This window comes from Fukomys damarensis, unplaced genomic scaffold, assembly GCF_012274545.1.
Source record: "Fukomys damarensis isolate Sample0158 unplaced genomic scaffold, DMR_v1.0_HiC HiC_scaffold_1, whole genome shotgun sequence".
Classification (NCBI taxonomy): Eukaryota; Metazoa; Chordata; class Mammalia; order Rodentia; family Bathyergidae; genus Fukomys; species Fukomys damarensis.
Genome location: NW_022900913.1, coordinates 26,667,968 through 26,683,953, shown reverse-complemented (window position 1 = coordinate 26,683,953; position 15,986 = coordinate 26,667,968). Strand labels below are relative to the sequence as shown.

Here is a 15,986-nt window from a genome sequence, read left to right as displayed (position 1 = left end):
CAAATCCAAGTGTGACAACTCCTTAAAATAAAGTAAATGTGAGTTGAAAAATGTCACCTACCGTAGAAGCTCCTAAATTCACATTAACCTCTAAGAATTATCTGTAGGGTCCCATGCATTTAGGGATCAAATGAACTAGGACAATGACATTAACTACACCCCACTGAATCATGTTCAGTCCCATACATAAACTTCCCCTGGACAAGTAGTCAGTCTAAGTCTAAGTCAAGCATTCCAGAAAGGATACTGAGTAAATTTCTCCCCATCTGATGGTCCTGGAGTAGCAGACTAACCTGAAGGCCATACACAGGGTGCACCTTAGGACCACTCTTCTCCCCTTTTTACTCCTGCGATTTGTTCTCAATGGCCACAAACTAATCTGGCTGCAGACCTCCCACACACAGACTGGCTGAAACCCGATCACCCCAGTGGGTCACCTGTCTTTTCTCTATGTAAGCATGAACCTGATCTGCCATCCTCTTTTGCCTACCCTCAGAAATACAAAGAATTCTTTCTTTTGCCTTCTCCTGCACACAAAGACAAGCAGGAAAACTGGAAGCCTGGTGCTGCTGTAGAATACTTGAGAAAGACCACTCGCTTTAGGTAGAGATTATCATTTGGCTCATGTAAGTGCATGTAATCATTTGTAAACTTGTCTTTCTTGCAACAAATATATACATGTGCATCTATATGTACTGAAACCTTCATGTGGAAAGACATACACTGAAAAGCAAGTTTCTCTTGCACTCTCTCCCTCAGCTCTCAGTTTCCCTCCTCAGTAGCAAGTATTACCAGATATTCTTCCCTCTGATCCTATAAACTTTTGAATACTATTTTATACTGTGGGTTTCTTAGTAGGAGAAGAGAGTAAATATATCCTGAACATCAATCCCTGGGATGTATGTCTGACATCCACGAGTGTATTTAACCTTCACCATAAACCTGTAAGGGTGATATTATTTCCTCCATTTTCAGATGGGGGGATAAAAAACAAGGTCAGAGGAACAAGAGACCTGTCAAGGTCACAAGCCTAAATCTCAGCTCTATGTCATTTTTTCAAGATTCTCCTTAGATGGCCCTGTTTCATAAAATAGTCTCCAACTTGAGCTCTTTTTTTCAGGAAACACAGTTTCTGGAATCCTTGGCAAAAAAAAAATCAAGTTCTACAATTTAAAGTCCTAAGAGCCCTGGCAGATTACTGCACTTCGCTATGACTCAGTTTCTTCATTTGCAAAATAAGCTTAATAATAAAACCTACCATATAAGGTCTGTAGTAAAAATATATCAGTGTCTCAAAAAAGGCTGGCATTGTATCTGACATATGGTAACTACTTCAAAATGATTTGCAGTTATTATCATTATTAGCATAAGGGTGGTTAACAAACTAGAATCTAAAATGGTTTTCTTTTTTGTTATTATTCCCTCCTTTTAGCAATACAACGATGTAGCTTGTGGAAGCAATTTGGGATGAATATGGGAATCGATGTGAATTTGTCTGGCTCTATCAGACCAATTCCTTTGCTCTCCTCCCTCAGGGCTCCTCCAACATTTCCTCTGTCTACCATGTCTGCTGCCAAATCCCAGAAGTTTTTACTAGTATTATTGCTGATTTTTTTCAATCACGGAATTCTTTCAGTTTTTATTTAAAAACTAAAATCTAGCAACACCCTTCTGGATGTCACCACCCTTAAATTTTCAAACCAAAACTTTCTGTGCTATCATTACCCACTGCCCTCCTACATATATCATGCAACTGTCTACCAAAGACATTTTGCTAAAACAATCTCAACTTGAATAAGTGGAAATTACTCAAATTCCCCTGAAATGGAAGAAGACATTTGTTAAACTACATAATTTACAAACCTGTATCTGATGAACCAAGCAATTTTGTCCATTTAAATTGCCTTTTCTTCCTTAACTGAAAGCCAAAGGAGATATAGAGGCTTGGGATTATACAGGCAGCAGATGAGCAGGATGAAGGCTTCCTGGGAGAGTGGCAGCCAAGAAGTTAAATGTCTGGGGTCTCTGTTTGGCCAGTGGCTAAGTACGTGGTTATCAAGTCAGTTCTGAGTTTTAATTCATTATTAGTTAACAGAGGCTCAGTTAATTTATCTTAACCAAGTTTTAGTTAATTATCTGAGCTTTAGTCAATTTATCTTAAGAATGCAAAGTGGAGTGGCCAGGGATTTAGCTCAGTGGTGTTGCTGTCTATCTCACAAGCGCAAGGGCCTGAGTCTGATCCCTGTTACCAAAAAAAAAAAAAGCAAAGGTGGTGTCAATTTTTTCCTGTGAATCTTTCCCAGGTCTTCTTTTAAGTGAGACAGTACTGTATTTTGCATCACACTAAAAGCATCTTGTCTGGCCTGGTCCTTATCAGAGCAGTAATTTACTTGTCACATCACAGCCTCAAGAGATATTTTTCAGCCAAAAGTAAGTGTGCATGTGACATGCTGGCCATAAAAGATGCAGCCTCTATTTATTACAAAAATGCAGTTATGCCAAGCTGTCAAACAGAATTCATAGTAAAGCAATAAAATCTAGGTTCATATTTAATTACCTAATTTTAAATAATGGCCAGGCAAACCCATTTTCAGGGTGACATATCTTGGCTTCCATCTAATACCCCTCCATGAATTACTCCCATTCAGCAATCCTGCTTGAAGCATCTGGAATGCAGCAAGTACAACACTGAGATTCCAGCAGGGTTTAAGAGGCAACCTTTTGTTAAGACATCATGATGTGTAACCTCTCTGCTATGTTATTTTTTTCCATTTCCTCTGATGGGAGATTTTGATTTGTAATTCTGACATCATACCTGGTTCATCCAATCCAAAGTCGTCTCGGACGGACAACAAATGAGTCAGTACCCTGGGAATTCAGGGGGAGTGAAGGTACAGGCAGTGGGGAATATTATTGTTTTACTATGAGGGCCTTAAGAGAAAGTTAAACAAGTTTCTTAAGGCCAATGATGAACCATGGTAATATGTAATTCCATAACCACCTTTATGTTTTCTTTTAAAAATGACACTCAGAATCTGGGCAACTTTAGAAATGCTGAGGTTAATACTGATTCATCTTTAAGATATTTAATTTGACCCCTCCTTTATATCCAAAGCATGGGACCCAAGAACTTTTTAAAAAGTAATATTTGAAAGCAACAGACACAAACCTAAGAAGAAACCTAAAGAATACCATTAACAGCAGCCTGACCTAGGAACAGTGTGCTTTTGCTGTCTGTAGTTTACTAGCCCAGAGCTTATCAGAGAGGAGTGGAGGCTGTTTCTGCAACCCCAGGGAGCAGAGTGGAGCAGCCAGACCATGAGTCACAGCAACTTACATCACTCTTCCTGAACTTCGCTTTCAGGCTCTTCATGTTTAGTCCATTCAGCTTTCCAAAGTCCTAGGAGACTTTTCAACACCTAAGCAAAGAAAGAAAAAGACTGAATGAAAATCCAAGTAAGCGCTACACATATTTCCTCTTCACTGGATGGTAACATCAGGCTGAGGTAGGATAGAAGAAATCAAAGACAGGTAGAAAGGAGACAACAAAATAGTAACTAAAAATTATACTTTTAAGATGGCTGCAACTTACAGGACCCAGCCAAAGTTGCCCAAGGCAATGAATACCAGCTTGACCTTGATTAAAATTTAGACTACTTCCCTACCAAACCCATCACACACGAAATAATCAAGAACGCTGAAAATCCATATATCGGCTTAATCAATAGTAAAGAGCAGGAACCTCATCCTAAGATAAAGGAGCAGGTTGAGACAATCCAAAGAATGTTCAAATTTCCTATTTTTTTTAAGAAAATGGGCCCACACCTGTAGAATGGGCTATAACTCTTCTGGGGTGGGGAAACCACCTTTTCTGGGGGTTACTGTCCCTTTAAGAAAAGCATAAATGTCCCCTGTTCCAGGAAATAATACATCTCCTTCCCTTGAGCGCCCACACTCCACCCAAGCGTACCTGAAAATCTGTGCTTAAGAAGCCCTTCCAGCTCCTTTTACTAAGGCATCCTGAAAACTCTTTTTCCTTAAGGAGAGTCAGTGAACCTGCAAACTTATTCTATAAAAAGGTGGGTTAGGTTCCTTACTTATACCCTGGAGACCTCCTCAGGCCCAGCCCCATGACAGCCACGGGCAGGAGACAGGGCTGGCCTAGTGGGAGGTCCTTAGGTCCTATGGGTGTGCCCTCAGCAGGGAATGCTGGTCTCTTGGACTGAGTTCCTACCAGCTTTGCACACAATCTCTCCATGGTGGCGCCATCCACCAGAGCTGAGCTGATGTAGTGCCGTGCCCGTGACCCTCCAGAACTGTGAGCTAATGAATCTCCTTTTTCATAAAGTGACCTAGACACAGGTATCCCATTATAGTAACAAGTGGAGTAAGGCATATATGCTGATTTAATGCCTCTACACATCCTTCATTTTGCAAAGATGCCATCTACCTTCTTTTGAAGCACTGCAATAGCGAAAAAGGACAAGAAAAACAGTTAATATTCCAGATTCTACTCACTCCTTATTTTTTTCCCAATGTTTGTCCCCACCTTCCCTCACCCCAAATGCACAGCACAGGCCAAGTGGAAAATGCCAGAAATAATAAAACCTCCCTTATCAAATAACTCATTCCTCAAGGGGCCACTCTAAACAATTCAAAACTCTTGCTCCCTGTGGGACCAGTAATTCTGAGTTGGAGCTAGAAGAGTCTTAAACAAGTGCTGCATTTAGGAGAAAGAAGTCTGTGGTCCCTGTAAACTGATTTTTTTTTGTTTTTGGTAAGTATGCATGTAATTTTTTCAGGGAGGAATTTCCTAGTTTTCACTGAATTCTGCAAGGTACACTGCCAGCCTTAAAAAGTCACAACTACCAAGCTAGTCTAAAACCCTCATTTTTCAGAAGTAGAAAGCCTCAGAGAAGTTAAGAAACTTGCCTGTAGTCACCTAGCCTTTGTACGATGACATTCAGAAGCAAATCCCAAAGTCTAACTGATAACTGCATGCTTTTTCCACTGACCTTTACAGCTTTATAACTAAAGCCCAATGGCTCAATTCTGTGCTAAAATACGGTATAGAATGTATCTTTTTCATTGAGTCTGGAAATGTATAAAGTGTGGAACCTTAGCATGTACATTTTTTTTTAAAAAAAGTACATTTAGGGCCAAAAGACTCTAATCCATGTGAAGGTTCCTATCACATAGTAAGTGTTCAGAAAATGTTAACTTTAAGCCACACCTTACAGTAAGTGAAATAAGATGAATTTCATACTGATGAAGAATTAAGAAATGACAACGAATATTTAACATAACTAATAGTTTTAAAAAGAGTTTCCAGGTCAGCTCATGTCATCATTATTCTGGACAAAACTGATTTGGGAAGACAGAGTGGGGAAATGTAAGCAGCTGAGCAACTGTCCTCATCCTTCCTCATGTCCTTGTGCTGCCTTCAGAAGTCACCCTGCAACTGCGGCTTCTCATGTGTTTACCTTTCATTATTGCTGCTGCCATTAAACAGAGCCCTTCCCTGAATGACATGAAAATGTAGTCATCATAAACCCCTTTGATAGCATTAGTCTAGAGGCCACTATTCCTGAGGCCTCTCCACAGTTCCTTTCAACCTTCCCAGCCTTAGCAGGAGTGACTGCATGTTGCCTTGGAAACTGTACACACTATAATCACGTATTGTTGATTGCCCACATTTAATCACAGAGAACTTCAGACTGGGGCAAATGCATACTTCAGGGAAGTGCTTCTCAGAGCTGGCCTCTAGTTCATTTGCTTCACAAGCACCGGGAAACAATAACTAGCTGTAAAATGCTAGTCCCTATCCTAGAAACCCAAAGTTAGAGAACCTTCTGTAGACAAACAGAACAAGGAACACACTTGTTAGAGTGAGCAAGGTTTACTAACTAAAGTTGGGCTGTTTTTTTCACATCAAAACAAATCACCTTTTGATGGATCAAAATAGAAATAATGATAGATATTCCCAAATTGTCATTGGTCCTTGGCTTCTACATCAACTATTTCTAGAAAATGGAAATCACCTTTCAGATTTATTTCCTCCCTGCCTCTGTAAATAACCAAGAAAAAAGAACAAATCAGTGAAGTAGGACAGGGAGAAAAGAGAGATCACATTGGGATAATCCACAAACTGTGTGGCCCATGAAGGCAGAACCACCCAAAGCATTCTTTCATTCACAGAACAGAAGGTCTTAGGCAAAAGCAGTAAGAGTTCTGTTTAAGGTCCCAGAGGTTTCATGAGTGTTGTGTTAGGTTTTGTTGTTTGCCTTTCTTTTCCTTTCTTTTTTAAAACTTGGCAGTGAGAAGTATGCAAAGTCTTATTTGAAGAGGATTAAATAAAAGTAATGAATTCCAAATGTTTTGAAGGGAAGGTATGAACTACTAAATGACAGTCTTCTTGGAGTTTTAGGTGGTCCATGGATTTAACTCTACATGACAGACGTGGGTATCAAGGGAAAAGAAGTATTGGAAACTCACAGAAGCAAGAATTGCAGCTAAGACTGTTAGTGTTATTAGCAGATCGCTGCTTTCCTAGTATTCATCAAAGGATCTTGCAGCTAGAAGCCATCGCTAGGGGGAAGTAACCCAGCCCCTGGAATGAGGACAGGTGTCTTCTGTCCCACCATCTCCTCTTCCTGAAAATGATTCATGTAAAAATTAAGAGCTTGCCTTCCTTGAGTCAGCTGGGAATTTATAGCCCCCGTTCTCAATCCCAAATTTCCAATGTTTAGGCTGGGCTATAGCCTATCTTGAGTAAAGTAACACCTATCTGTATAGAAGGGCTACATCAACGGTTGTCCTTGAATAAGCCACTTAATCCCTTAATCAGAATATCTATTTCAAAAGAATTGTGAAACTGACTTATCTGCACAGCAGATTCTCTTGGAAATGCATGAAACAAGGATCATACAACTACGGAAAGTTACCTGAACTAAATGCTCCCATTTCAAGCAGAATAAAGTATACCTACCCATTGAGCAGAAATGGTAGGCAGTTTTCTTCCTGTTCCATTCAAAATGTTACTGAAATGTATCATCCATTGTTGGCTGCCAATCATCACATGACAGACATTATGTTAACCAAGGAGGATGAATCAATGCAGAGTGTAGCCATCTTGTCCTCTCATGTGAAAGACTGAATGCAACACACAGGGTTAAATGACTTAATTTTTCCTTCAAAAAATAATGCAACTCTCATGTAGGACCTAAAATGATACCCTTATCTAACATAATTATAGCTTGAATAAAAAAACCTTTATGCTAGCCTAAAAAGCTTTATCGTGAGCAAAAACCTTTCGACTTGAATATTAAAAAAAAAATCTGTAAGTTGTCAGGGGATTTCTTTTCAGGATGATGAAATGTTTTAAAAATGTACTGTCTTAATGATTGCACAACTTGTAAAGTTACTAAAACAATTCAATTGTATACATTCAGTGTGTGAACTTAATGTATGTAAATGATATCTTAAAGTTGTTACTAGAAAACAAGTTTAATAACCCCCATTACCTTTTCCAATCCTCAGAATTATAAAAATTCTAGATTGCAAGCTTTTAGAATTATTAAAGAAAGAACTTCAGAAGAACAAAAGTTAACAACCAATGCCTTAAAATGTGAAGAGTTTGTTATACTGTGTTATACTGATGAGGTTTTCTTTATTTAGCTATTTCTCTACCATACCCCACCACTGATTGGAAGTGGTTTCAAATTCCTCCTCCTCCCACCCATTCTCACCCCTCCCCTATATATGACCCAAGAACCATTTTTTTGGAACCACATCCAGACATCTGTAACCAGAGGTGAAATTCCTCAGATGACTTAGATGTACGCCTAGCTGGGGAACCACTATTTTAGAGTCAGTGATACCACACTTATAATCTATACTCTGGCAAAGATAACCTAGAGACATTGAACAAGTAGACAAGATGAATACTTCTGAGCATCCACTCTGTTTCAATCTTTCACACAACTGGAGGGGGAAGGGCAGTGGTGGCAGGGGAGCCCTCTCCAACCTAATTCTACATGAGCAATTAGCTAGTTGTCTATGGCCAATGAAGAACAATAGCAGTTCACAAACGCAGACAGCCGTACAGACATACACATTTGTCCTGAATCACAGGAACATATTAGCGTCTGAGAAACCATACCACAGGATTCAAAGTCCATGGTTTAAAATAATTTCTTTTGAATTACTGCAGACTTAGAGAGGCAAAGTCCTCTTACTAATCCTTGTATCATGGAATATAAGACTACTACAGAATCCTTAGCAATAGCAGAATACTAACACCTACCCGGACAGGCTGCAGCAATTTGTTTTTCCAAGTTAAAAAGAGCATCAGACTTAAATCTTTACCACTGACAAAAGTGTTGAGAAACAAATGCTTCTCTCCTTCTATCTATGTCTTCTCCTTTAAGTGCTTAATTATTTCCTCAGACAATAATCTTTCGTGAGCAAAGATGGATTTCTACCGAGAACTGTAAAAACATTCAATTCTCCCAATCTGGTGGCACAAAAACATTCCGTAAACCATTCTAATAAAAGCGTCCCTCACACATAGCACCTTGTGCCAGCAAACTCCTCCCAGTGGGTAGAAGCTGCTCCGAGTCTCTGCTTCCCAGATGGGGCTGTACTTGTGAGTTTTGTTGCTGCTTGTGGAGTATGGAATGTATATTGAGAAGCAGAGTCCAATAGGATCTGTTCTCCCTCAACCAATTTACTTTTTCTACAACAGATTGGTCTTGTCTGTAAAACTGAATTTTAAATAAATATGGACATTAGGCAATGGGACTATAAGCAGGCCCTGGCTAATACTCAAAGCTGACCAAGGATTATTTTAAAATACATCATGTAGTTAGGTGTTAAATACTGCAAGAATCGCCCTAGAAGGCTGGCATAAATCAGGAAAGCCTTTATAACTGGGACATGGATCTAACTGGTCTTAAGGAAAACACTGGATTTGGGCAGGCTGAGGGAGAAAAGGCATTTTGTCCATCTCTCCAGTATTGAATCAGACTCCTGAGCAATCTTTCCAAGCTTTAAGTCCTATAAACTCTCATGAGGCTGTACTGATATGATAGCAGTCATCACACAGTTCTCTCCAAGGAAATATTCTTTTCCAGTCTGACCTCTTTAGGCCCTGGGTGTAAGGGGTTGGTTCAGAATCTCTGTTACTGTCTTTGAGTAACTGAAAATTTACATCTCAAGACTACCCACTTATTTTGGAACAGAGGATTTTCAAGGTAGAATTTTCATTTTATATACTTGGGCTCTGAACACTGGTGGATAACTAAGAAAAATTTCATGAATAAACACATAGGACAAGGATATGAAGTAAGTAACTGCACAGCCTTGACCTTTGACCTCAGCAAGCTGCTCTTTGTTCCCAAAGGCTTTAAGAAGGGTAAATAGGCAGACAGAGGTTAATTTCACTGGGACTTGTGCAAAGGCAGCATGGTGATTAGGTTTTACCATGGATAGATGAAAGCACTAAGAAATTTTTTGAAACTCCAGCTCACTGGGCCTATGAAGTCTTAACAAGTTGCCCATCTTTTTTCCTTGCCTGCCCACTTTCCTCTAATTGCTATTCTCCTTGAGCAGCATCCAACCCCAACCACTTGCAACCCTTAGCCAAAAAAAGAGACCATTTTGAACGTGCAGAGAGCAAAGAGCATCAAACAGGAGCCTGGGGCAAGTTCTCAGGATAGAGATTTTATCAGACCAATTCTGGAGAGAGCTGGAGGGCAAGCCAATAACTCCCCTCAAGGAAACATGCCTGATCTGTTTCTTCACAAGAGATTCTTGCTACTCACAGAGCTCCTCATCAAGAAAAAAGATCAGCCTAGACTGGGCCAGGGTTCCACGTCCAACCTCAGCAAAGCTCTCTCCATAGTTAACCTGTCTTAGTTCATCCACTGGGATAAAATGCCTGCCACCTGCAGCTAAAAGAGAGAGTTATTCTGGCTCCCATTTCAGTTCATAGCTGGCTAACTCTTTGGTAGAACACCAGGGTAAAGGGGCATCACAGAGGAGAGCTGCTCACAACACAGTGGAAAGGAAGCAGAGAGTGAAGAGAGGAGTGAGGAAGGCAGATGTAGTTTTCCAGGCCACACTCCCAGTGACCAACCTCTTGTGACCAGGCCCTGCCTCCTAACAACCCATTAAACTATAAACTCATAAGTGGACTAATCCACCAATGCATATAGTGCTCTTAAGACTTAATTCCCACCTATGATTTTATGAGGCTTGAGAAGGGGGACTAAATATAAACCATAACAGTTTGACCCTACCCCCCAAAAGACTCAAGCATATGTCTTTAGGCAAAATACATTCAGTCCTGCTCTAAGAGGTGTCACAGTCCTAACACTCATAGCATTAATGAAATGTTCAATTTCAAAGTCTACTTTGAGACTCTTAGCTATGAGCCCCTTAAGAAAATAAAAAGAAAGTTAAACACTGACAACATACAACAGCATGGGATAAACGCTCCCATTTTAAAAGGCAAGGACAGGTAGATAGAAAGAAAGAAATTAGACCAAAGCAAGATGAAACACCAGCAGGTCAAACATTAAATCCTGTAGTCCCATGTCCAGCACCTGAGGCAAGATGCAGTGAGATTCGAACTCCAAATGGCTTCAGCCGCCCCCTCTACAGCATTGCTGGTGGCTACAGCCCTAATGGCATCCCTCTTGGGATGGCTTTGCTCAATGTTTGTGGCTTTCCTTAGATATCTCAAGTTCCTGCATCCTCCAACTTTCTGGGGTCTCCACTGAACTTTCAGCTTCACTCTCACAGCCTCATGCACTATCCTCTCAGGGGAACATTACCTGGCTTCCCAGGCCTTCTGAAATCTGGGTGGAAGTTTCCATGACCCACAACTCTTGCATTCTGCATGTTTGAAAAATCAGCACCACGAGGATGATGGTGCCAAAGTCTGCCACCAGCTTCAGCTGGCTGAACTCTGGTGTTAAGGCTTTTGTTTAGCTGTCCCCCCCCCTCATGTGCTCACAGGTGGGGCTTTTTCAGAGATGGCTGGATCTAGTAGTGTGTGACATTGCAATTGATTTGTGGTGCAATGCTAGGATCAAGGACACTAGGATTAATGGTGCGAATGCTACCTGCCCAGTAACCTGGATAAGACAGAAAGGGTAGAAAAAGCTGTGGTCATCCCTTGTTGCTTTGTTATCTTCTGTCTGCCATGAACTGTTTCTCCTGTGTGATCACCCTCTGCCATGTCACCTTGCCTTAGAGCCAGACGATTATGCACTAAAACCTCTACAAACTGTGAACTAAATAAACCTTTCCTCCTTTAAGTTTGGATATCAGGAATTTGTCTCATCAACAAGAGAAAAGTAACTGACACATTCAGAAAACTTGGTCCCTAGCTCAGAATGACATAGGTTCCCTGGGGTTCTCTTCTCAATGCAAAGGCTGGGGTCTTGCTGATTCTTTAAGTGCCATGAACAACTCTCCTCTGCCATGCCCCTCTGCCATGTTGTCCTGCCTTGGAGCCAGTTAACTGTGGACTGAAAATTCAGCCAAAATAAACTCTCCTCCTTTTAGCTGCAGGTGTCTTTTGTCAGTGATGAGAAAAATGACTAAGACTGACAGATTCTGGTAGAAACTAGGATTGTTGCTGTGATGCTACCTGACCATGTGCTCGAGGCATGGTGGACAGGGAGCACAGAGAGTGAAGGGAGGAACAGGAAAAGGAAATCTGTCTTTCCAGGCCACACTTCCAGTGACTCATGTCTTCTGGTCAGGCTCTAACTCCTACCAACCCATTTGGCTGTAAGTTCATCAGTGGACTAATACACCAATGAGTATAGTACAGGGCCACAGATTTAGCTCAGTGGTTCCACTGCCTGCCTAGCAAACATAAGGTCCCAAATTCCATCCCCAGTACCAAAACAACAACCACAACCACCACCAATCAGTATAGTACACTCATGATTCATTCACCTCCCAGAAGCCCTGCCTGTGATTGAGTAAGACTTTGGGTGACAGCTAGATATAAACCATAACACAACTCTCAGGGAAACTTCACCATGGCTGAGTGAATTAACTATAAATGAGTGACAGAACATTAATTATTGAATTGGAAGAACAAAAATATAACAATCATTTCATTCCAAAGTGGCCAATCCAATATACAAACCTTCAGAAAGTTTAGCAGATAGCTGACAGCAGGACTCTTAAGCCCCTTGCTCACATGGAGGGTCTAAACGGGATGGGGCTGTAAGACTGGGGAGGATCTTTTTTAGAAATAATTGTGCAGTGACTCCCACTCAACCTCACGAGAGGCTTACGTGACAGCATGAAGAGACTGAACAGGTGTCTGATCCACACCTGGAAAATATAAAAGTTAAGAAGAAACTGGCCTGTCTCTCAAGAAAGCACATGAATCAGAGGTTGCTGCTGTGTTGTGATAAACCCGAATGCTAGAGTTTAGCTGTACATAGACAGATGTGTGCTTCCTATGGGCCAGAAGAAGACTACTCACAACAGAGGGTCATAAGCTTTCTTAGATTGGGAGGACAGAACAAGGACAGCCAAGATTGCCTGATGGAGAAGCAAAAACCAAAGGCCAGCACTTCACTTTCCTTGGGGAACTGTATTTCTCACATTTGGATGGTGGGAAGTCCAAGGCTGGCTTGACTGCATTCTGAGTTCTCTCGCCTGGGCTCACAGATGAACATCTATCTTTGTTTTCCCCATGTGTCCATGTCCTAATCATTTCTTATGAGTACACCAGTCACGATGGATGAGGTCTGACCCATGTAACCTTGCTTTACTTTAATTACCTTTGCACAGGAATCTCCAAACATAGTCATATTTTGAGGTACTAGGGATTATGACTTCAACATATGAATTTTGAGGCATACAATTCAACTCTTAACTCCTCCAATTTCCCTACAGCAAGATTCAGCTCAAAACACCTGTCAGACTCTTAGAGTACAACATTTCTTTAGCTATACCAGTCAAGTAAGAACTTTCTTGTCCCTCTTCTCATCCTTACCCCAAGTTTACCAGACAAGACTCTCTAGAGAAATTATAAACCATGACAGGAAGATGTGAGAAGCAGAGTAGCAGGTGAAATATGGAAAGAGAAAAGGAAAAACTGTAAGAGGTGATCAAAATAAATGATGTTTAAATTTTTAAAATGCATCACAAAAAGATACATTGCTATTAATCCTTCAAAATACTCACCCTAGCTTCACACACATTTATCTCATCATTCTTGGCACTTTCTGAAGCAGCTCTGAAAGTATTATTCTGTGAGGTTTTTTAGGAGATGCGATCAAAACTATGGTAAATGCTGCTGCTGAGTGCCGTCCAACAGAAAGGCCGGCTCAGAAAAGCACGCTGTGTCCCATCCATCCTATTCACCAGGTCTGATACTGCAAGGCTTCTGGTTCTGCCCCACAGCCAAAGTGACCATAGAGGGAAAGCAGCTACAATAGCATAACTACAGAAGCGCATGAAAGAATTATACAAGTGGTTCAGAAAGTGGGAAGATAAGTGTTTTCGAACAGGGAGGAGCGGTAGTTATTTTGAGAAAGATTAATGGCAATGTGTCTTTACTGTATAATTTTAAAACTTTAAATATTCACTGTATTTTTCAATTACACCTTTGTATTTAACTCAAGTTTTAATTCTATGTTATTTGAAATGGGTAACTCTGAGCGGAGGATGTAGGTTGGTGGAAGAGTGCTTACTTAGCTTGCTTGAGGCTTTGAGGTCAATATTTAACACTGGAAAAAACTAAAGAAATTGGATACTGTACTTTCAAATTAATTTAGCAATTTAAATGTGCTGTATTTTGTGGTACTAGGGATTATAGCCAGCAGGGCTTTTGCACTGAACTACATCCCCATAAGAGGTTCTTGCTAAGTTTCCCAGGCTGGGCTCAAACTTGTGAGCTGCCTCAGGCACCACACACAGCTGGATTTTTTAATCTAAGAATAATCAGCAAAGTCACAGATTTTATTCAGAGGCTGAACATATACTAACTTTACCTTCACAGAGGACACAAAACAAAGCAGCTTTTATGATTACATGTTATAAATCTTATTTATTCATCAAATCAAACACGTAGGAATGAATGAAGAAGCAAATTTCACTGAGTAATAAATATGGGCTACATGTTTTCATATGTTATCTCTTTTATGAATTAATTAAAGTTTGTTAATGATTATCCAGATAATAAAGAAGTTAAAAAGTGCTTGAGGTAATAAGTATACTAATTACTCTCATTTAACAATTATATATCATATATATATAAAATAAAAAGATTATACTGAGCCAGAGTAAGTGGCCCATTCCTATAATCCCAGTTATTTGGAAGGTGGAGGCAGGAAGACTGCAAAATTCCGGCCCAGCTTGGTCAACTCAGCAAGGCTCTATCTCAAAACACAAAATAAAATGGACTGGGATTAAGATCAATGGTAGAATGCTCACCTAGCATAATCAAGTCCTGAATTCAATCACTAGTACCACCTCCCCAAGAAAAGAATTACAGTATACAGTTATTATTTTGTTGTTGTTGAGAGTAGGAGCATTTATTGGGGAATAGGAATGAGGAATAAGAATAGCTCCTGAGAGACAGGAGGGGTCCTGAATGGGTTAACAAGGAGCCCACTTCTCAAAAGTAGTTCGTTGCTTTTGTTTTGGGGCTTTTTTGGTTTGTTTTTGTTTTTGTTTTGTACCAGGGATTGAACTCAGGATCTTGCATTTGTGAGGCAGGTGCAGCACCAATGAGGTAAATCCCCAGACCTCAAAGGTCGTTTTATAGAGCAAAGTCATGAGGGGTGGGTACAACATGGTTAAAAACTATAATCAACCAATAAGATTACAAGCATAATCACCTAGGTAATACTGACCCAATAGTAACATATGGATGACATCATTAACTTTGATAGATATTTTATAGTCATTCTTAATTCTTATTAGTTTCAGTGGATGGAGGAGGATGGCCCACCCACAATGAGATAATGCTCTGTCTATAGGGGAAAGCCCAAAAGGGTGGTACCAATAATCTCAAGCTTCGGTTTAGCCCTTAGAGAAGTATGCATATCTGGCCATTGTGACTTTCATCTTCTTCAGATGAGCCTCTTGTTCTCTTCGTCTGCATTGACTTCCAGGGCCCAGCCATGTATGACTGCCTATAATATTTCTACCTAACTTAGCTGTCTTTATCATTTCCCCCGTGAAGTATGCCTAACTGTGGTTAAGGGAGAAGAGGCGTAGTTTTCATCTAACTGCTTCAAACTGAGAAGGGCCAATATAGGGAAGACCACAGTCAGGGGCCCTTTCCTAAGAGCTAATCTAATGGGGCACAGATAGAAGTCATGTTGTAGGTTAGCAGTTATGAGTTTCTTTACAAGGCTGAGCCGGTGGAACATAGTAAAAGGAGTCTAGCACATTTGTCACTGGCTCCAGCATCTGCATATCACTTGGAGTTGGCAGTCTCTAGGCAAGAATAAACAAATTTCCTGAAAAATTAGAGCACGTATAATCAAAGCGTGAGCACTAGCATGGAAAGGCAGGTTGGAGAAAGAGCCATGTTTAGAAACTGTTCTTAAAGAGATTGGAACAGAGATTGTAACCTGATAGCTCTTAGACTCTTCTACTGATGGAGGTTATCTCTAAGTCTGATATTTTGTCACAAGCCTCTCCAGTTTCAGGGTTAAGAAGATACAGAGGTTGGTGGTTCTGAAGGACAATTTTAGCTAAGGAAATTTAAAACTCTAGTTGAGCTCTTACAGATTTCACCTAGTTTTTCCTAATGACCGTACTGGTGTATTACTACTGGTGTAGCTGGAAAATGCCAGAAGGAGTCAGCAACTGGAATCTTTTTTTTTTTTTTTTAATACATCTAGCTTTATTACTGTGGCATTCTTTCTACATCTCTTTTGGTCATTCTTTTCTGCAGGGTGTGTGTGTGTGTGTGTGTGTGTGTGTGTGTGTGTGTG

At 40.4% G+C, this 15,986-nt stretch overlaps 1 protein-coding gene across 1 annotated transcript in view; it reads right to left on the bottom strand.

Moving 5' to 3' along the window:
- Rai14 (retinoic acid induced 14) overlaps positions 1 to 15,986 on the bottom strand; it is a 123,811-nt gene that overhangs the window by 104,869 nt on the left and 2,956 nt on the right. Inside the window, exon 2 of the mRNA XM_010605434.3 lies at positions 3,338 to 3,419. Coding sequence (XP_010603736.1) covers positions 3,338 to 3,373 — 36 coding nt within the window. The 5' untranslated portion in view covers positions 3,374 to 3,419. The remainder of the gene's footprint in view (positions 1 to 3,337; positions 3,420 to 15,986) is intronic.